Source organism: Pleurodeles waltl, chromosome 4_2 (genome assembly GCF_031143425.1).
Source record: "Pleurodeles waltl isolate 20211129_DDA chromosome 4_2, aPleWal1.hap1.20221129, whole genome shotgun sequence".
NCBI lineage: Eukaryota > Metazoa > Chordata > Amphibia > Caudata > Salamandridae > Pleurodeles > Pleurodeles waltl.
The window spans coordinates 288,344,618-288,365,939 of record NC_090443.1 but is presented as its reverse complement, the minus strand read 5'-3'; the positions used below and the strand labels follow the sequence as shown (position 1 = coordinate 288,365,939).

Sequence of the window (21,322 nt, the reverse complement as noted above, 5' to 3'; positions counted from 1 at the left end):
TGGAATAGATTGCAGTGGAATGTAGCCTGGAGTGAGGTAAATTGGATTGGGGTAGATTGGGTGAAGTGGGATGGATTGGAGTGGCATCTGGTAGATTGGAGTACAGTGGGGTGGACTGGAACAGAGTGAGGTAGATTGGAGTACAGTGGTGTAGATTAGGGTGGAGTTGAGTGGGGTAGATTGAAGTGGAATGTGGTAGATTGGAGTGGGTAGATTGGGGTGATTAGAATATGGTAGATTGGAGTGCAATTGGGTAGACTGGAGCGGAGTAGGGTAGACTGGAGTGGAGTAGGATAGACTGGAGTGGGATAGAGATTGTAGTGGGGAAGTTTGGAATGGGGTAGTTTGGGGTGGAGTGGAGTAGATTGTGATGGACTGGAGTGGGGTATACTCGGGTGGAGTGGAGTGGGGTAGATTGGAGAGGAGTCAGAATGGAGTGGAGTAAATTGGGAAAGCGTGGAGTAGGGTGGCTTGAAGTACATTTGAGTGGAGTGGGATAGAGTAGGGAGGAGTGGGGTAGATTAGGTGGAGAGAGGTAAAGTGAAGTGGGGTATATTAGAGTACAGAATATTGGGGGGATTAGTGGAGGCTAGACTGGAAAAGAGTGGGGCAGAATGGAGTGGGTTAGACTGGGGTAATTTGGAGTTATATAGATTGGATTGGGGTACATCGTGGTAGAGTGGAATGGGGTAGATCTGGATGGGATGGAGTGGGGTAGATTTGAAAGCAGTAAACTGGGGTGAGGTAGATTGGAGTAGGGTAAATTGGGGTGGAGAAGGCTGGGATAGATTGGAGTGTGTTGGAGTGGATTGGGGTACAGTGGGTTAGATTGAGGTGGAGTGGCCTAGAGTGGAGTGGGGTCGATTGTGATAGATTTGAGCGGGGTAGAGTGGAAACTGGAGGGAGTGGGATAGATTCTGGTAGACTGGAGTGTGGCAAACTGGAATGGAGTGGTACAGATTGCGGTGGAGTGGAGACTGGAATAGAGTAAATCAGAATGTAGTGGGGTAAACTGGACTGGAGTAGATTGAATGAAGAGGGATAGACTGGAGTGGTGTCTGGTATAGTGGGGTAGTGTGGCGTGGGGTAGATTGGGGTGGAGTGGATTGGATTCGGGGAGATGAGTGGGGTAGACTGAGGTAGAGTGGAGTGGTATAGACTGCAGTGGAGTGGAGACTGGAGTGGGGTAAACTGGAACGGAGTGGGGTAAATTGAACTGGGGTAGATTGGATGGAGGGATAGATTGGAGTGGCATCTGTAGAGTGGTGTGGAGTAGTGTGGAGTGGGGTGGATTGGAGTGCAGTGGGGTAGACTGAAGCAGAGTGGGGTTGATTAAAGTGGAGTGTCGTAGACTGGGGCAGAGTGAAGTGGGGTAGATTGTAGGGTTAAGTTAGATTGAGTGGGATAGATTGAAGTGGAAGGGGTAGATTGTAGTGTGGTAGATTGGATCATAGTGGAGTGTGTTAGGGTAGATTGGAGTGGGCTAGATTGCAGTTGGAATGGAGTAGGGTAGAGTGGAGTGTGATAGATTGGGGTAAATTGAAGTAGAGTGGGCTGGGGTAGACTGGGGTGTGGCGGAGTGGAGTAGATTGGGGTGTGGTGAAATGGGGTTGGGTAGATTGGGGGTGGGTGGAGTGGGGTAGAACGGAGTGTGATGGAGTGGGTAGAGTAGACTGGGGTTTAGTGGGGTGGGGTAGATTATAGTGGGGTGGATTGGATTAGATTGGATTGAAGTGAGGTGGGGTAGATTGAATTGGAGTAGGGTAGACTGAGAGGAGTGAGGTAGACTGGAGCAGACTGGATTAGAGTGGAGTAGGTTGGAGTACAGCAAAGTTGACTGGAGCGGAGTGGTGTAGGTTGGAGTGGAGCAGATTGTGGTAGATTGTACTGAAGGGGAGTTGGGTTGATTGGGGTAGACTGGAGTGGATTGGGGTAGAGTGAAGTTGGAATGACTGCAGTAGAGTGCTGTGGCGTAGATTGGAGTAAGTGGTGTGGAGGGGTGCAAAGTGGAGAGGTGTAGAGTAGAGGGGCGTGGAGGAGCATGTTGTGTCATGGAGTGGTGTGGAGGTGAGTAATGTGTCGTAGAGTGTCAGAGTGGAGGGCAGTAGAGCGGAGGAACATGCAGTAGAGTTGAGTGTGAAAGAATGGAGTGGCATGGCATAGAGTTGAAGCGCATACAAGTGGAGTTGACTGTTGTAGTGTGGAGTCCTGTAAAATGGAGTATGCATGGTGTAGTAGCGCACCGCCATGACAGACAACACATTTTCATTTGAAATGACCATTACATTTGCACACACAAACTTTTACTGCACACAAATGTGTAGAAATTTCATCACCTAATTTATTGATGTGTTTTGACCGTATTCAAATATTTGTTTCCACCACACTTCAGAAGTACAAAAAAATGGACTTCATTTGTATTTTGGAATGCTGATATATTCTGAAATATCAGCACAGTTCATTTTTGTTGTGTGCAAGAAAAAATAACATCCTACACCCTCTCCTATCCTCTCACATGTCTGCTTAGCAGGATTGTCACATAAATTCTCTGAGCATTACATTTGACCTCTGTCTTAACACACAGCAAATGAGACCAGATAAGAACAAGATTTAGAGAACTGTTTACAGAAAGCGAGTACTTGGAAGAATATAGGAAACGAGGAATGCTTTCTGAAGTTTGGCAGCCAAAAGAAATACAGAAAGCAAGCAAAGGTTAGTTACAAACTACAAAGCCTATATTAAGCAATGGGTGAAATGGATTTCCAGGGAAACTTTCAGAATACCAAGAAGAAGTCATAAGCAGACCTGCTGCGTTGTCTTGTAGGCTTCGACCTAAAAAAAGATACCATCTCCGCTCATCCCCAAAACAAAAAGTATTTATACACATTTTATGCATAAACAAAGGGCAAAACTGCAGATTCAGCATATCATGACTAGAAATAGCACATGTTAGAGAAGTCAGAAGTGAGATCATCATTAAAAGTTTCATGACGCTAATCCATTTCTAAAGTAGTCCGGAATCTTCCATTAGCTTCAGAGGCAACAGAAGTCCAGAGATGTAAAATACAATAAGAAACATTCTCAAACACAGACTAATACAGTAGTGTGCTAGCAAGCCTGCATGGGAACTTACAGCAGAAGTGTCCTTCAGAAAGATACATCAGGAACAGGACTGAAAGTTTCATTCACAATACATGCCCTCTAAGGAAAACAGCCAATTGTGTCAGTGCTGTGTACCATGAAATCTGTGGGGAGAAAGACTTTCAGAGGCAGTGTTTTGGAGGAAGGGATGAGCAGAATGAACGAAACACTAGGAACAGCAGCCACCTTAATAATATGGTGGTTCTGTGAAAATGTGGCATAACTAAACTTTGTTAATAATAACCACACTTCTAAACATCATAATGTTTTAATTGCAACATCATTAACTCATCAGTTATAAATATATTCAATATAAAAAATTAAAAATCATTAACATACACAAATTGTTTACTACCCGAAATTGCAGATTTGAAAAAGCTTTGACACACAAACAAGTAAAATGTTCCCTTGGACTCCAGACACTTGCTGGACACAAAGTGGGGGGCTAGTAACCCAAGGCACATAAGGTGACAACGTCCCAGAGTACAAATATACTGTAAAAAGGGTTTGGCTGCTATTAAAGAGAAACTGGATCTTCTCATTACAAAGAACCCGTGAACAATCATTCTAGGTCTTAAACCAGAGAAGTAGTTTGATAGCAAATATAGGGGTTAAAAGGAATATGTTACTTACTCAGTAAGCATCAGTTCGTGGTATGTAGTGCTGCAGATTCACATGCTCTGCATGCTTCTGCCATCTAGTGTTGGGTTCAGAGTGTTGCAAGTTCGAAGCATTTTCGAGTCAAGGGATCCAGTGATGACGACTCCTCTGTGGTAGTGCGCATGGGAATAGATTCCTTTGTTAGATTGTTTTCTCGCAGATGTAGATGAAGTACAGAGAAAAGAGATGTCCATGCAAATGTATCTACATATGTACATCTACAAATATAAAAGCAACTGAGAGGAGGAAGGGCGCATATGAATCTACAGTACTACATGCCACGAACAGATGCTTACTTGGTAACATTTTCCATTTGATGGCATGTGTACCTGTAGATACATATGCCCTGCATAGACTGTAAAGCAGTCCCTCATTGAAAGCAGTGTCTAGCCTGTGGGAGTGGCAGTTGGTTGGAAAAGAGATTTTAGTACTGCTTGGCCTACACTAGCTTGCTGATGTGCAAATACATCTACACAATGTTTTCTAAATGTATGTGGTGTAGACCAGGTAGCTGCTTTACAAATGTCAGCTATAGGTATGTTTCCAACGGAAGCCACAGTGGCTCCCTTTCTTCCTGGTAGACTGTGCTTTCAGAGTGGCAGGAAGTTGTTGTTTTGCTTTAGCACAAGTCTGAATACATTTAACTATCCACCTAGCTATGCTGCTTTTGGATATTGGATTGCCTTTGTGTGGTGATGAAAAAGCAAGCTGTTTAGTTTTTCTGAACCCTTTTGCTTTACCAATGTAGAACATTAATGCACGCTTAACGTCTACAGTGTGAAGAGCTCTTTCAGCAACTGAGTCAGGCTGCGGAAAGAAGACTGGTAACTCAATGGATTGATAATATGGAATTGAGAGACCTTAGGAGGGAACTATGGATTGGTGCAAAGAACCAGTTTGTCTTTATGAATCTGAAAGAATGGTTCTTCCAAGGTTAGTGCGTAATGCGGCTGCTCTAGCAATCACGTGTTGGTAGGATGTATTATCCTCTGGCGGTGAAGGTAGTGTGGGGTATAGATCCATGTCCGTAGAGATCATAGGGTCAGAGTCATATGTATTCCAGGGATCTGGGTCCTGATGTGCGTCACCTAAGTCTCCCGCAGTGAATAATGGTGAAACCGGTGGTGTAATGTCTGCTGCAGTAGAAGCGGTGGGTGAATGAGGAGGAGTTAAAGGTGGAGGAGAGGTAGGTGGTGGAGATATTGAAGGAGGAGGAGGAAGAGGAAAAGGCTTGTGAATAGAGGAATCCATTTTCTTGGTCTTCTTTGGAGATGGTAATGTGTCCAGAGCCTCCTGGAAAAACAATTTTCTCTTGGAGGTAATGGAGGGGATGCAATGATGCACCATGTACCCTCTTGAATGTGTAGGCTGTGCTGACAAGAGCCCATAACCTCTAAAATGGGTTCAACTGGAGATGGAGTGGCCGAAGATTGACTAGAATCTTTTGGTTCTGAAAAAGTTGAATCCCTTGTTTTCAGCACCAAAGTTTTCGATCGGTGCCCTTTCGACGGTAGCGGTGCTGAGGTGGTGGTTGTTCGGCTCGGTGCCTAAGTGGTCAGTGCTGAGGTTTGAGGTGGAGAGACTGCTGTCTCGGACTGAAGATGTGGAGATCGACGTTGAAGATTTTGTCTTGGTGATTTTTGGTGCCGAGCCAGTAGGCAGGGCATCTGAGCCAGTTTTTCAGATCTGACCACAGCCCGAAAGCAGTGGCAATCCAGCGAACTCGGTAAAGAGTCTCTTGGAAGTCTTACAGGGGCCAGAGGAGGAAACAGTACTCGCAGGTTGTGCCAGCGTGACTTCTTGACTTTCAATGTCCGACTGGACGTCGGAGTCAGAGTCCTGGATGGTGAAGGCCCCCTTTTGTTCCGGCTCCTCCTGAGCATGCTGCTCCCTGAAAATATCCGGCATGTCTTCCAGAGTCTTGTGCACCATCTCTAGCCGTCGAGCACTCCAGTCCCGAAGCGTCTTTTTCGACCAGAAGGATCTGCAGGTGTCGCAGGAGGCTTCTTGATGGTCAGGGGAGAGGCACAGGTTCCATTCCAGATGTTGGTTGGTGTACGATAATTTGGAGTGGCACAGAGGACAAAATCGAAACGGCTTCCATTCAATCAGCACAGCATGTTGGTCGGTGCCACGCGGTGAGGGAGGCCTGAATGGGTGAAGACGCCCTGAAGGGTGTTCGGTAAGTTCCAGGGCCAAGGGAGTGAGACAAACACGATAGTGAGAAAACGCAATCAAAAACAATACCGTCGATTTTAGGAAAGACGGAAGAAAGGTTTTGAAACTGGAGCGAAGGGAGAACGGAGCGAAGAAAACCACGTCCAAACATGACAGCGCAGAGAAAACAATCTAACAAAGTACTCTATACTCATGCGCAGTATCACGGAGAAGGAGGAGTCACTCAATCCAGTGACTCGAAAATGCTTTTTTGACTAAAAACTATTTGCAACACTCCGAACCCAACACTGGATGGCAGGAGCATGCACAGCATGTGTATCTACAGCCACTCATGCCATCGAACAATGGCTTTTTCGGCTAGAACTGTGGCAGTTAAATTGCGGAGGAAAACATCTACCCCTTCACTTACAGCGTGGCTCCTAAAGATCTGGGAAACTATGCTTTTGGAAAAGCTCACAAAATCTAGTTCCTTTACATGAGCAAGAACTACAGAGTCTGGTCCTCTCCAAGACTTAGAGTCCTACACTTGTCTAGCTGACATGCCACATTAGGCGACAAATTAGCCCTTACTGTTTTGAAGTAGTGAGACTATCAGAACTGGATTGCAAGGTAGTATTCTGGTCACTGTGGTGGTTGGGCAATTTATTCCAGAAGAATTAAAGGGCTGTAAAATAGCAGGATGAGCGAGTTTGGTACATTTAGAAAATAAGGGGAGGATAGGAGAGTTCTTAAATCTTTTGTCTGAGACTCCTATATTGCAGATGCCCACAGGATTGATACCCTTTGTGGGTATGTCTGAGTGATGTCTGGTAACTCAAAATGTTCCAAAAAGGAGTGCTACATCAGGTATACACAGGTCCACTGGAATTATATGAGTCAGCTGCTGCTGCATTTTCCACATAATTATGGATTTCCAACACTTGCCACATAAACCATAATTTTCTGCATGAATTACAGATTTCAACAAAAAATGTGCTTCTTAAACGAATCAAAAGGTTTTAAGCACAGTCACTACACATGATGCTGCCTATGGACAGATGGTCTGAAAGGTTAAAAAGGTACAAACGAGGTGACATTTCTGAGCAGACAGTATTAATATGTATTAAAAAAGTAATAAAATAATACTATAAAATAATGTGCTGTACCATAATTTGGTCCATTTCTACTTCATTCCAGTGGCCTGGTGTATAACCCTTCACCAAGGAGAATCTAGCACTCAGTTGGTGAGCAAAGAACCACAATCTGGTACGGCTCTCTTCCGTAGATTTGTGACACAAGTCTCTGGCTGAACGGTAAATAAGGGCAGGTTTTCACATAAACTTTGCAACAAGGGCTTGTCGGCCCTATATTTCTTTGGGGGTGGGTGAAGCAGAAAAAAAAAAAAAAATAAAATAAAAATCACTAGTGCACATTTTGAAGCTTTTTGGATTGGATGCAATCAACAATAATATCCGGCAGAAACCGCTTTTTTTTTTAAACAAAAATAAATATTTTATTTACATCTGTGCCAAAGGGAAAAAACAAGTACAGTTGAAATAGAAGAAAACAATCAAAACACATAGATCAATAAAAAAAAATCATTTTTCTATAGATGTCAGAAACAGTCAACTTAGCTTCAGTTGTTGCAGTGGTCAGCAAGAGTCCGGCAGACCCAGGCTGCAGTAGAGTAAATAACATATGTGAGACAAAAGGTGTAAAAGATAGTCCATGAGGCATGAATCCTTGACTGATTTTCAGGATAACCGCTGGTTATGCAAATGTAGTTATTTTATGTTATCTAACAATGTTATTTACCATTAGAGTGTTTTACCTATAACTCAATTAAAAGTCACAATCAAAAGGGATCACGACAATTAAACATTATATTGAGTTATACAAAAACAGGTAGATGCTAACACAGAAAAGATTAACACAGAAAAGTATTTAAAATAGAGGTTAACACAGAAACGGCATGAATTAAAGTAATCAGAATGTGTGTTTGTGGGATAGTTTGGAGAGGGTTCAAGCCTTACTACAGGAAGTGATGCTATTCTAGGGTCTTCCTGAAGGCAGAAAGAGTGGGGTCAGTTCTTGATGAAGAACTGAAAGGAATTCAAGAATATTTGCGGGCACCAGAAGGAGACGTGCTGAATCTTGTGATCTGAAGGTGGCGTTTCTCCCTTTGGTTATATTTGGTCCTCCACATTTAGATAATAGCTAAAAAAGATAAAGAGGGTAGTTTTGGTGAAGAAATTGGCATGCAAGGCAGAAGAGCTTGAAATTGAGCCTTGCAATTCCTGGGAGCCACTGGACATCAAAGAATATGGAAGCAATAGGTTCTCTCTACAGAAAGAACATTAATCACCAGTTATTTTGACATTTTCACATTAGATGCGCTCTAAACAGAAAAACGTCACAAATGGGGAAGAAACTGTAACAGTGAGCTGAAGGGGCAGGGAGTGGCTGGACATGGAATATATAGGCCCGATATAGCTTTAAAATTATGTTGCCTCAGTATTTAGTGCTTTAACATTTATATGCAGCAGCTGTGTTACTGCATAGCACTTTAAAGATAGTTTATGCTTTGAAGATGTTTATGTTTTTGGGCCTCCAGGAATAATGATTTATTTGTTTGAGCGCAATATTATGACTTTACTGAACTCCTTAATAAATACCTTTTAAATGTGTGCAATGCGGACGCTTCCAAACCCTGTGCAGGCAGCCCACCACAGCTCATGAGCTCTAGCTGCAGTCTATCATGAAAACAGTTAGGTAAGGTGCTGAAATCCTGCCTTTGCCATGTTTTTACTATGAGACACTACTATTCAAGAGGGCATTCCAAAGACAAATATCGTAAAATAGGATGCCAGCCTTGGGAGTAGTATTCGTAGAGTTGTCCAGCTCCCTAGTTCAAAACGTCATTTGCTCATTTAGTTTCGGTTTTGCATTCTGGGACTTGTAGTTTCATTAGAGAACGTGATAGAAGCTGTGAATACAAAGCAGAGACCTGACTGGATAAACTGCACACGTTTGAGTCTGGGAAACTTGAGCTGTGTCAGTGTGTATTTATCAAACCAATTTTGAGGAAAGCTTACAGTTGATTATGCTGTACAATGGTCAATATTTTATAACCAATATAACTAATATTTCAGTTCAAGACTGAGGATCATTAATATGTGAGATGGTTCTCCTCTAGTGTGAAAAATCATGGGTGTTTTGTTCAACTCCCCAGACTGCAGTAAAGGGACAGTAAGCACGCATTTCTGGAGTACAATTATTTATTCATTGACCCACGGGCAATGTCGCCTGTAGCAACTACCAAGTAAATATGTTTTGCACCAGGGAGTAGTCTGTCTCTTAAGGGCCTTGTTTAAAAAAAATATTCCAGTAAGCCTACTAGCTCTTTAGTTATATGCAGGGCCACTGGAATTATGTGGCAGAAAGGACCAACATATGTGGCAGGGTCGACCAATTAATGATGGAAAAATGTTGTGTCATGCATATACAACGCCAATAGCTCCAACTCAAGTAAATGTAAGACCTACTGCATTGCAAATGCTTGTTTACTGTTATTGTAATTGTTACTTAGCACTTGTATAGCCACAATCTAACAGTAGTAAGTCATCACATCACCTTTTAATAGACCGGGGTATGACTTTCCAAATGGTGCAGTCACAGACTTGAGTCTGATTCAGTTTTGTGGATGGGTGCGGCCAGTATGGTGGTTATGTCTGTATTACATTAATATTTTTAGCGAGTGACTTGGGGACTTTACCAAATTGTTTTCTTATTTCCTCTGAAAACGAACACACATTAGTCAAATATGGCAGCAAGCACTACTGGATGCCTTACTAAACCAGTAACTGCATGATCTGGCTCTGTAGAGTATATGTTCAAGTTTCTGTCTTAACCTGTTGTGCAATTATGTTTTTACGGTATTTTCGGTAAGCTCTGCTTTTATAACACATCTAACATTCTTCTTCAAATGCATTTCTGCAGTGGTCCTGGGCTTTTCTTTCATACCCTTTGCTTGTTTTTTTTATTTAAAAAAACTAAAATAAGTCATTTTTATTTATATATGAGTTTGATAGATATGTTAGTCTCTACTTTTTATACATTGAATAGCTGATACATCCAGCTGCTGCTTATGTTTTGTGAGTTTGCAATTTAGAGATTGTATCTGCTGTTAGTGACAATTTCTGTTTGGCTCAGGATCGCATAGGAGGTCTGCATATTTTATTTTTAGGAGCTCGTAACTGCAGCTATACAAAGTTTGTCTATATTTTATGGTTAATAAAAATACTTTCGGGTAAAACAGACTGATAAGAACGGTGTGTTATTATCAATTAATCTGTATCCAGTGAGCTTGAAAGTGGGGCTGCCAATTAGGCAGTTATTAAGGCCAAGAAATTATTTCAGAGGAAGATTTTTTTTAAACATAGTAAATGCTTCACACATTAAGCCACTGGGCTTAAACTATGAAAATATGAACTGAAACATTAGAAAGAGTTCAGAGACAGATCTGAAAGGGTCTTTGACGTCTAAAATGTGCATTGACATTGAAGTAACACTTGTTTGTGTTCCTGAGGATATTTTGATTCGGAGCTGTTACAAAGAAGATGCATTTATGTAATTGGATGCAATATTTTGTAAACGGTGCCCAGGATTAAAAAAATAGTTAATGAGGTATTTGCACACGAGAGAAAACAACTTAAGGGTTAAATCAGTAACAGCAGACATTTTTCTATCAATAAGCCTGTCAAAAGTCGCTAAGACCCAGAAACAAGGGGACGTTTTGTGACGTGTGCTTCCACTGAAATAATATACTGCAAGGGCCTGCAGTGCTTTACCCACTGATGGGAGGGGTATTATTCTTAAATATTCTTCCCCAAGAGATAGCAACTATAGTAGTTATCTGTTCAAAAGACCATATAGAACAATAACGAGTTACCACAAGGAGGGACTGTGACATGCATAGAAAGAATGTGAAATCGTTGGTTGCAAGCCACTTTCAGGGACAAAAGCAAAACAGCCAAAACGCATCAGTAAGTATTAGACAAGGTCTGCAAACACCCCAGGGGTAGACTGCTTTCTAAATTTAAACCAGCGAGGAATGTACTAGATACGGCAGATCAGTGTTTCACTTTAAATTATTTATATGATGATTGTGAGCAGGCTATTTTTTTTTTTTTAGGTAACACGTGAATTTCAGCTGGATTAAGCATTATCGTATCACAATCCAGGCCACTGGAAATATGTGGCAGGTGAGGGTACAATTAAGCTGCAAGAAAATCCAGATTTTGCGGCATAATTTGGCACATCTTGCGACACTAACATGTCACTATTTTGACATTTTCATGCATACTAACACTGTCTGGGAAAAGGTTTCACCTTAACACCTAAATGCAGCAATCAGTAAGTGAAAGGTGACCAGGCACTGTGAAGTAAAGGGAATGCCACTGCACGGAAGCGCCTGTGGCACTGTTTTAGTTACTTTTGATCTATTTTTGCTAGAAACAAAATATTTTTGTTAAAATCTGCATTTTATGCAGAAGACAATGGATTATGTATCAGGTGCGGCAAATCTTTAATTATGCAAAAAACACTGCTGCTGCAGAATCGAAAAAGTTCAGTGGCTCCGACAATAATATACAAGAATAGGCTTTTTCAATCAAGGGCAATACATTGGACATTGTAAAGTATTGGTTAAAAGGTCTGTGCAACTTGGCGGTCACATCTGAAGGAAAAGTAATTAATAAATGGTGTGTGTGTCCAAGACAATTTAGATCGATATATACACTTGAAGAACCTCAAACCCAGTAGTTTTGCGATGGAGCACTCGTACTGTTTTGGTATTGAACAGCACTTCTCTACTAGTTGCAAGGCCCAAAGTGCTATGCTCTCCGTTGTTGTGTTTTTTAATATTGTACTTGTATCATGTATGTATCATGGAAAAAGTACTGGAGGATTGTGATTTACCATTAAGGATTGCTTGCATGCTCAGAACACTTAAAGCTTGAATGACTGAAAAATCAAGAGAACTGAATAAGCACAAAATTGTCTTCTCAGCATAAAGAGTGCTACCTGTGCTGCCAGACATTATCTGCTTCAGAATTTCTTTTTTGTAATTTAGAAATATTTTAGCTTTTATGTCTGTTTAGCATTTGTCTGTTCTCAGTGCCAAGAAGCAGTGCTTCGTGGCTTTAACGAATAAATAATAACATAACATTAAGACATCCAGAGCTACAGGACATTCCCCCATGCCTGACCTCATAAGATGATTCCTAACTATCAAACACAAACCTGCATCTGTAGCACCCTCTGTGCACTTGGGCAAGTTGGATATTAGAGTTAGGATATGCATATCACAAACATCAAGGCTGCACCAGGAGCTGCAGCAGCGTGATACTGAGCAGTCCAAAGGAGTCATCAAAACCCACAGGTGTTCAGACATTCACATACGAGATAAAGATATAAGGATAGCAAATAATATCTTAAATAGAAGCCTGCTACCATTCCAAATTTTTATGATAGCATGTTGTTGATACTATCATGCTTTGCCTCGCTCTTGCTTCCTAGCACTTTGTGCTTCCCTCTGTGATTTGAAGGTCATGCTCTCTTTATTTCCCATCATTCCCTAGCAGTTCCTTCTCCCCATTTATATCCTTTATCTCAGCACTTCCTGATCTCCCTCCTTTTCTCCCTTCTCCGACATTCCTCCAGCCTCTGCTTTTCCATTTCTCAATCATTTAACCATATCAGTTCCTGCTCTCACTCTGGGACTCTACTCTTACCACAGCAGGCCCAAGTCTCCTTCCTTCACCATATCTAGTACCACTCAGTCCTCTCTCCCCAGCAGGTTACAGAGCTCATGCTGGAGAGTTTGAGAGGTCAGCCAGCTCTATGGTGCTTTGCTGAATTTAGCTCGATGGCAACCCTGGAAGTAGAGTATATCAAGCTGTGTGGCCTGTCAAACCTCCTATAGATAAGCAGAAGTGAGACTCAAATAATGTAAAGCTCTACCAACTGCGCTTAGTTTGATGATAATGAGTGTGGACATTAGTACCTATGTGCAGTCATTGGCAGTACTTACATTGATGGTAGTCATAAGACCTGAATGCTGACCAGCTTTATGGTCAATGGAAGAGTTCTAGGGGGGTTGTACCAATGGGACCCTGGTGTAGACCTGCCCTGTGCACCTTTCATTGGTAGTAGCATTGATACTGAGGTGCAGACATGATCTGTGGTCCTTTCCACCGTTCACATCGGTGGCAGAATTGAAATCTAAGGGCTGGCATGCTTTGTGTTCATTGGAAAAACTCATGCTTGTGGCCATATACTAGAATGCTTTCAGCCGGCATGCTCTGTGGTCGGTCTCAGTTTACTTTGGTGGCAGCGGTAGGATCTCTGTGCTGGCATCATCTGGGATCTGGATGTTGATACTGGAGTGTAATGTGAGGAAGCTTAGCTGGTTTGGCATGAGTTGGACTAGTCATCCTTTGCAAAGTCTAGTTTTTAAACAGCTTCACAGTGGTAAGCACTGTGGGTGTGTAATACTTTGGAGACGTCTTACTTGTGGACTAAAATACACCTCAATGCCAGCACATCCTGAAGTTCTAGAAGATATATTTTACCATTGGTATGTGAGGACCTGTATGATAAACCAGAGGAAGCCACCGATTGTCTCTTACCTCTCTCCTCAGAGCCATCAATATTAAAGTCCTGTTTAGGAAAACATATATGCATCATTTGCTGCTTTCAAGCTGGCGGCATTATAGTTCATCCTTTGCACTGGCTTGGTTCACATGGTTTCCTGGGTTGGTGGAAGATTGATCTGTGACCCAATCCCACATCCGTGCGTCATTCTGAGGAGTCTCTGGGCTTGGGGCTGTATAGTTCTGCATGAGGCCAGCCTCCACAGCATGGCGCCAGAGGTGTTCATTTCCCAGCAGCCCTTGCATCTTCAAATAGCCTAGCTGGCAGAAAGGGGGCTGCTTCCTGCGAGTCAGTGCAAATAGAAAGCAGGACTCTGAGGGCAAAGGTGTAGAAAATACATTATGACCCAACTACTCATGTTTTCCAGTCCACGTTCAACTTTCTCATAAGTATGCACAGTGTTTTAAAATAATAAATGAATCTTATGGAACTTTTCAGATATTGACTTACCCCCCATACCACAGGCATCTGTCGCACGCTCAACTCTTTGGTGGGCTGCAGAATAAGGTTTATGCAATCTTACAAATACAGGAACAAAAGTCCCAACACATACCTTTGCCACTACTCTCCCCACTGAAAGCCTAGTCCCTAAAGTGATGTCAGAGTTCGCTCTTTGATCCATGTATTCAAACAGTGACTTCACAAACCAAACGTAAACTGTGACATCACTCTGAGGAGCTAACCTATAATTGTGCTGTTACGCCAGAAACTTGGAGACAGACTGTTATATCTTTGCAAGACCCAGGTGCTAACGATGACACCTCACCACCTTCTGGACCCTAACATCACACTGTGACACCGTCACAGAAAACTGGCACCAGGCCGTGACGTCATTCCTGGAAACAAACCTCACTCCATGACATCACTCAAGCGACCTGATCATGAACATGATTAGAGACAGTAAAATAACACAGGAACCTCAGATCTGTCTGATAACACTCCACAAATGTGTCACACTGTACCATCAAGTTGCTCTACCAGCAATGTGAAAGGGCACACCAAATTTTCTTTTTCTCCCCCATCTTTCCTTTCCCATAACTCCAACCCATTTATCCTTGGTCATTCCCCCACCCAGCTGGATTGGCACCTGCAAAGAAGCTGCGCAGGTCGGTGTCCAGGCAGTTTTCCAGGAAGCGGCGGAGAGGCAGGATGTGGGAAAGTGGTGCTGTCCAGTCTGTCAGAAAGTCCTCCACCACATGGTGAATGGCATCTGGGCGAGGGAGGGGCCAGTTTTCTGGACGCAGTTTCATTTGTTTCTCTGTACAGGAAGAGAAGATATCATAAAGATATAAAGTGTTTGGAAAAAGAGGGATGTCGCAGCTCCCAACAGTCTGCTCAGGGATCATTGGGATTGATTCCAGGGGATGTCATTGTGGCAGAAGCCACAGACTTTGGCAATGGTGAAGCAGCTCACATTTGTGGCAATTGTTGATAAAGCTCAGGGTGGTGATCAAGGTTAGAAAGAGGTTCAGTAGTCATATTAGTCATAATGAACTTCAGGTGAAGGGCTGAGATAGACCACTCATTGTTAGCAGCAGTGGAGCAGAAATTAAGTTGGTGGGAGCAGAAGGATAGATCTCACTATGGTGTGTTAGACCTTGGATTGGTGACAGCAGTTAGATGCAGCTCAGGTTGGTGGCAGCGGGTGAGCAGCCCTTAGGTTAGTAGCAGTAGAGGGTTAAAGGTCTGGTTGGTGGCAAAAGTGGGGTAGACGTTGCAGGGGTGTGTGATAAAAGACAGGATGATGAGACAACTCATGGTGTTGGCACACAATTTGGGATGGTGACCGCAGTGGAATAGACTTCTGATTAGTAGCTGCTTTTGGATAGCTTACAAGTTTGTGCAAGCCGTATGATAGAGATTTCAGGGTGGTGGAATAAAACTCCAGGCAGGGGCAGCAGGGGGGCAGAGCTCAGGTTGGAGGCAGTTGGTGGTCAAGGCTGGTTTGAGGTCCAGATGTTGGCAACAATGGAATAGAACTCAAGGAGGTGGAACAGACTTCTAGCTGGCAACAGCGGTGGACAGAGCTCAAGCGGATGACAACTGTGGGACAGAACTCAGGGTAGTGGAACAGTCTAGCTCGTGACAGCACTGGGGCAGAGCACAGGTTTGGATGAGCAGTGGCAGATCGCACCATAAGCACAGTGCTCAGTTTGGCATCGCCCAGGCATAAACTATTTTTCGAATTCTTCTCCAGTCAGAGACACACTTCTTTCTACTCACCTGTCGGCAGGGATCTATAATAATACACAACTGGGTGCAAGAAGTTGGACTGCCATGCCTCCTGGGCATCCCCCACTGCTCGATTATAGTAAAAGACATCTTTCTCTGGACCTGAAAAGTTCTTGCCGTACTCCATGGTGATGACAAACAACCCCAGGCCTTCCTCCACTTCTCTTCCAGTTATGGCCTTCAACTCCGGCAGCACTCCCAATGGGTACTCTTCCAAGTATTCGAACTGCAAGGACTCGCTACAGCAAGATGATAAAAGAATAAATAATTCAAACCACTAGCAGAAGAAGGCAGATTATTTTCAAAAATGGAAAATAACTCGGCTGCAGTCTCTCAGTAACCTGGCCAGGTTCAGGAAGAAGCCACGGATACCAAAATTATTTCCTCAATACTCGCATATACATGGTTAGATAGTTGCTGAATACATCAAGCAGAATACTGGGATAATGTCACAGAATTAGGAATTATAATGCCCCTTCTATGGAGTTCTATGGACTACTATTTTGATGTACTTTGCCTCTGTTTTATCTGCGGCGCTTGCAGTGCATTTCTCTAAGCTTCGTGTTGCCAAGGAAGGGTTGTTCTTAGGGTCAGAGACACCAGAGGTTGGGTTACAAAACACCCTGTTTCAAAATGGTGCTCAATGCCGCTTACACTCTAGCACCAGGGCTAAAGTGAATAACTATAACTTCCCTGCAATACAGGCTCTGAAGACTGTTACTGCCCTTGTAATATTTAACGGGTAATACACACAAAGTAGATGTTTACCCATGTGTGAATCTGCCCTTTCCCTTGGCCCAGCTCAATGGAGTTCTCATTTTATACAACCGATTCACATTCATACCTCCATCTGACTGAGTAAATTACCTCAAAGCATCATGGGATGTCTGTTGGATATTGACGACCACATTGTTTCTTGGTTCTGCCCACAATATTTTAAAATTCAATTGAGGTGATATTTTTTAGTGGGGTGGGAATACTTTTTTTAAACTAACCGGAGAAACTCTCAATGAAGGTGTGCAATTGGGTAACTGTTCACGAGCACATGTAACATGGATCCCAGGCAGGTCTGAAAGAGGTTGGGGGAATTGGGAAGGCAATAGAAGGGTGTTATAGGTGCACCATACAGGTAATAGACAGACGAGAGAGAAGGGTTTGCGTTTAACCCACAAGGGTGCAGATAAGGGGGAGATGAGAAAGGAGGTGGTCTATGCAGTTAACAACTATGTGGAAAAGAGGGACTGTCCGGGTGACAAACAAATGGAAAAGAGGCTGTGCACATGAAGGATATGCGATAGGGATGGAGAGACTGTGCAGGCAACAAAGGGCACGGTTCCGGTGACAAGTGAGAGAAGTAGTGAGAAACTGTGCAAGCAACCGAGAGGTCACAAAAGAAACTATGCTGGTGAAGGTGAGAGCGAGAGAGAGGTGGGCTGTGAATACCAGAGACCGGGGTGAAAGGCCACTGCGCAGGCAAAAGGTACACGGTAGATGGACTATGCAGGTAACGTAAGGTAAGACATTGGCATACATGAGGTACTAGGAAGAAGGGGAAAGAGGACGAGAGAGAGACAGAGACCAAGAGAAGCAGAGAGAGTAAGGAAAAAAAGAGTTATGGGTAGGTGTGCAAAAGAAGGGCTGTGCAAGTAACACTTGTTAGAGATGAACTGCATAGGTAACATCACAAAACAAAATAAAATGATGGACACAGTGTTGAAACTTTTCAAACACTCACCCCAGTCACAGATCTGGGTTTAATCCATCATTATTTTGTTCGCCAGGTCACCCCAGTTTAGACCCAGCCATATGCAACTCAGTCTTGACCCTGTTCCCCATGAACTGCACAGGTAACCAGCAGGTTCAAAGGGGATTTCAAAGGTACCTGACTGGTGAGAGAATATGATTATGTAGGAGTGAGACAGAAAGCGATTGTGCAGGTAAAAGGGGAGTGCGAAAAGTACTGTACACAAGCAACAAGTGTGAGGGGGCCTGTGTGGATAAAGGGTAGGTGTAGGTATGAGGAACTCTTCGTGTGAACAACAGGTGTGCAACGGACTGTACAGGTAACAAACAGATGTGAAAGAGAGACTGCGCTGATATACACTTGTGAAAGGGGGTGCAACAGACAAAAGAGGTGTCACAGATGAACAGCAGAATATAAAAAGGCGTGAGATAGATGGACTGCAAAGCTAACTCGCACGTGGGGAAAGGTAAGAGACATGCTTCAAAGGGGTGTAAAACGGTTGTGCATACAGCAGACAGTTACTTACTTCCTCAGAAGTACCACGTCCCCTAGAACCTCGAACATCTGGTACAGGCCGGATGCCTCGTTGACTCTCCTTAGGATGGCAGTGATGAGCTGGGTGATGGGGTAATGTGTTGCGGGCCAGGAGACCCCGTGATAGCGGTGCTCCAACAGACGGTGCAGGGCTCGCACTGTGAGAGATGGGGTGAAAGCAAGTCACAAGGCGCTTTATTCCTAACATGCTTATATTACCTGTAGAAAATAACCAGTACCAAAAGAGCTCAACCTGAGGCCAAGTGAAGCCACCCGCGGGGTGCATCAGTAGATCACCCACCCGGAGAAGGGTGGATTTAGAAAAACAATTAATCAGTCACACTACACTAAAAAGTACAACGCCGCCGCATTGGGGGTAGTAAGTGCTGGATGGAAAATGTCACTTACCCAGTGTACATCTGTTCGTGGCATGTAGTGCTGCAGATTCACATGCTATGCATAGCCCTTCCAACATCTAGTGTTGGGCTCAGAGTGTTAAAAGTTGTTTTTCTTCAAAGAATCTTTTCAGAGTCACAGGATCAGTGACTCCTCCTCTCTGTTCCATTTCGCATGGGCATCGACTCCATTGTTAGATTGTTTTCCCGTAGAGGGTGAAAAAAGGAGTGATAGAGTATAGAAAAAAGAGATGTCCATGCAAATGTAAATGTATATACATATGTACAAATGTTAGCAACTTAAACGACTACAGGCTTCCAGGGAGGAGGGAGGGTGCATGTGAATCTGCAGCACTACATGCCACGAACAGATGCCGACGGCAGAAAGAAAACAATCTAACAATAGAGTTGATGCCCATGCGCAATGGAACCAAGAGGAGGAGTCGATCCTGTGACTCTGAAAAGACTTCTTCAAAGAAAAACAACTTGTAACACTCTGAGCCCAACACTAGATGTCGGGAGGGATATGCATAGCATGTGTATCTGCAGCTACACATGCCATTGAACATAAATATACATGTACTGCTAACATCAATTTCTGTGACGTAATGTGCAGTTTTCATGCCAAAAAAAAGTATCATTGTGCTTTTTCCACTTTTTGTTAAACATTTTCTGCAGTTTAGGTGAAAAAAACATATTATAATGGACGATCTGCATATCTTCCAGCTCACACTAGTCACTGTATAATTGTTTTAGGACAGGGCGCCTATTTTGAGGGCAACCGTAGCAGACAAACTGTAACAAAACAACTTCTAATACTTTTTTTTTCCTCATGGATTTCTTGTGTGCCCACTCGCTGGGGTCAAAAGATGCTTGAAAGAACAAGCATTGACAAACCAACAGATATCGCCTTTGGGACCCATTGATTTTGCCAATGGTTTTAAGCCACGCTCTACAGCATGCCCGGTGCATCACAAAGGACGCAGTGGGGTACACGACACTGAGGGCATGCATGAGGGGGCATCATAAAGGACGCAGTGGGGGTAAACCGCACTGAGGGCACGCATGAGGGGGCGCATCACAGAGTACACAGTGCGATAAACAGCACTGAGGGCTTGCATGTAAGGAAGCATTAGAACAGGGCATGGCCAGCAGAATGCAACACGAAGGGCGTGGGTGGATGGAAGCGTCACAAAGGACGATGGTGGAGGGAGCATGACAAAGAATGTGGGTGATGGAAACATCGAGGGAAGCCACACAGAGGTAGGGGGAGAAGCAACAGGCGAGAAAGCATCACAGAGCTGGTAGGGAGAAGCACATGGGTGAGAAAAACACACTTCTGTGGAGAAGCAGAGGAGGGCAGAGTAACATGGATGTGGCGAGGGAGAAGCACATGGGTGCCAGAGAGAGCAACACAACAAGCGACCACTGAACAGAAGTACAGGAGGGACGCAAAAGCACTGTCTTGGACTGCTTAATCCTAAGGACGAAGTATTGTTTGAAAACCAAGCAGTGGAAGAACCCAAGTATTGCATCTATGCTCCAGGGGAGACACACACAAGAAGAGGAAGGAAAGCACAAACATGGTAAGAATTAAAACGCAAGACAATGAGAGTGACAATAAGCCCAATCAATGCTAAGCAACAAGACGGCTCTAGGCCCACTATTTGCTAACAAGAGATCTTTTCACCAACCGACATCTGTGCTGTCTTGAAGGCGAGACCTACAAAAATACGCAATTTGAATGCTCAAATAGTTGTGGCACACCTACATAAATCCTACATTTCAAATGCCAGTTCTTGAAAGTTTTTTCCACATAAGTAAATACTTTTGCTAATTCAATTCTGGTTTAGCTAAAAACCTGTGAGGATTTTTGTGTAGTAAGTTATGAGCTGCTTTTGAATGTCCCATTATTTTCCGGTTCCAGAATTACTATTACCGGTGGGCACAGGGGCCATCCATGTTTTTGTGAAACCAGTGCTGCTTGTGGTGTGGTATTGGTGGCAATAGTGGTATAGGTGACAGTGTTGTTGTATTGGTGGTTGTATGGTACTGGGGTGTGATTAGAAAGCAATTAGGTTCAGTGCTTAATTTGTAAATATAAACGTGCCGGTGCCCAAAGCCCTCCTCTTTAACATGCGCCTCCAGCAATTAAATGTGCGCCGACGGAATGCTGAGGCAGCGTAATCCTGAAGCCATCTCAGGCCTCTTTAATCCATTTACAGCCACCCCATGCCCCTTTGGCTCACTCTTGCAGCTTTCTCCCTTTGTGGTGCTTTTTCATTTTTCTCTTCCTCCATCTTTCCCATATGTGTCTTTTGCTCGCAGTAAGTGCTTCGGGCAGAAAAATAAGTGCCGGCTCTAAAAAATAAGTGCTGGTGCTCTGCACCAGAAACAAGAAGCACAAATTAAGCACTGGTGGGCGTATTGAGTAAGGCTTACACCTAAACCATAACAAAACATTTAAAAATGCCCACTGCAATACATAAAAACACAATAACATTGCTATCCGTATATAGTGCGTACAGGTGACAAAAACGTAAATGAGACAAAAAAAAAATGGCAGAGTATTTTTTTAAAGATGTAAAACGTCCCTTATGCCTTGCAACTAAAGTTGTCCTTACGAAGCGTATGATAACCAAAAAGCCAACAGCATGCTGTTAAGAGAAAATCACTCTTTGGGGCGGCTGTAAGATGTGATTGACAATACCTTAAGCAAATGCCTGAACAAGCCAATGGCTAA

General features: G+C 43.4%; 1 protein-coding gene across 3 annotated transcripts in view; it reads right to left on the bottom strand.

Annotated features, from left to right (window-relative positions):
• Nucleotides 1-7,454: 7,454 nt before the first annotated feature.
• Nucleotides 7,455-21,322, bottom strand: part of FOXRED2 (FAD dependent oxidoreductase domain containing 2) — a 75,151-nt gene continuing 61,283 nt past the window's right edge. For 2 of the 3 annotated variants that reach the window (XM_069231180.1, XM_069231181.1), the window contains exons 7-10: nt 18,177-18,342; nt 15,898-16,145; nt 14,762-14,932; nt 7,456-13,987 (exon numbers count right to left, since the gene is read on the bottom strand). In XM_069231180.1, coding sequence (XP_069087281.1) covers nt 13,731-13,987; nt 14,762-14,932; nt 15,898-16,145; nt 18,177-18,342 — 842 coding nt within the window. In that variant the 3' untranslated portion in view covers nt 7,456-13,730. Of the gene's footprint in view, nt 13,988-14,761; nt 14,933-15,897; nt 16,146-18,176; nt 18,343-21,322 lie in introns of all 3 variants that reach the window. The other variant, XR_011202714.1, reaches the window with a different exon arrangement.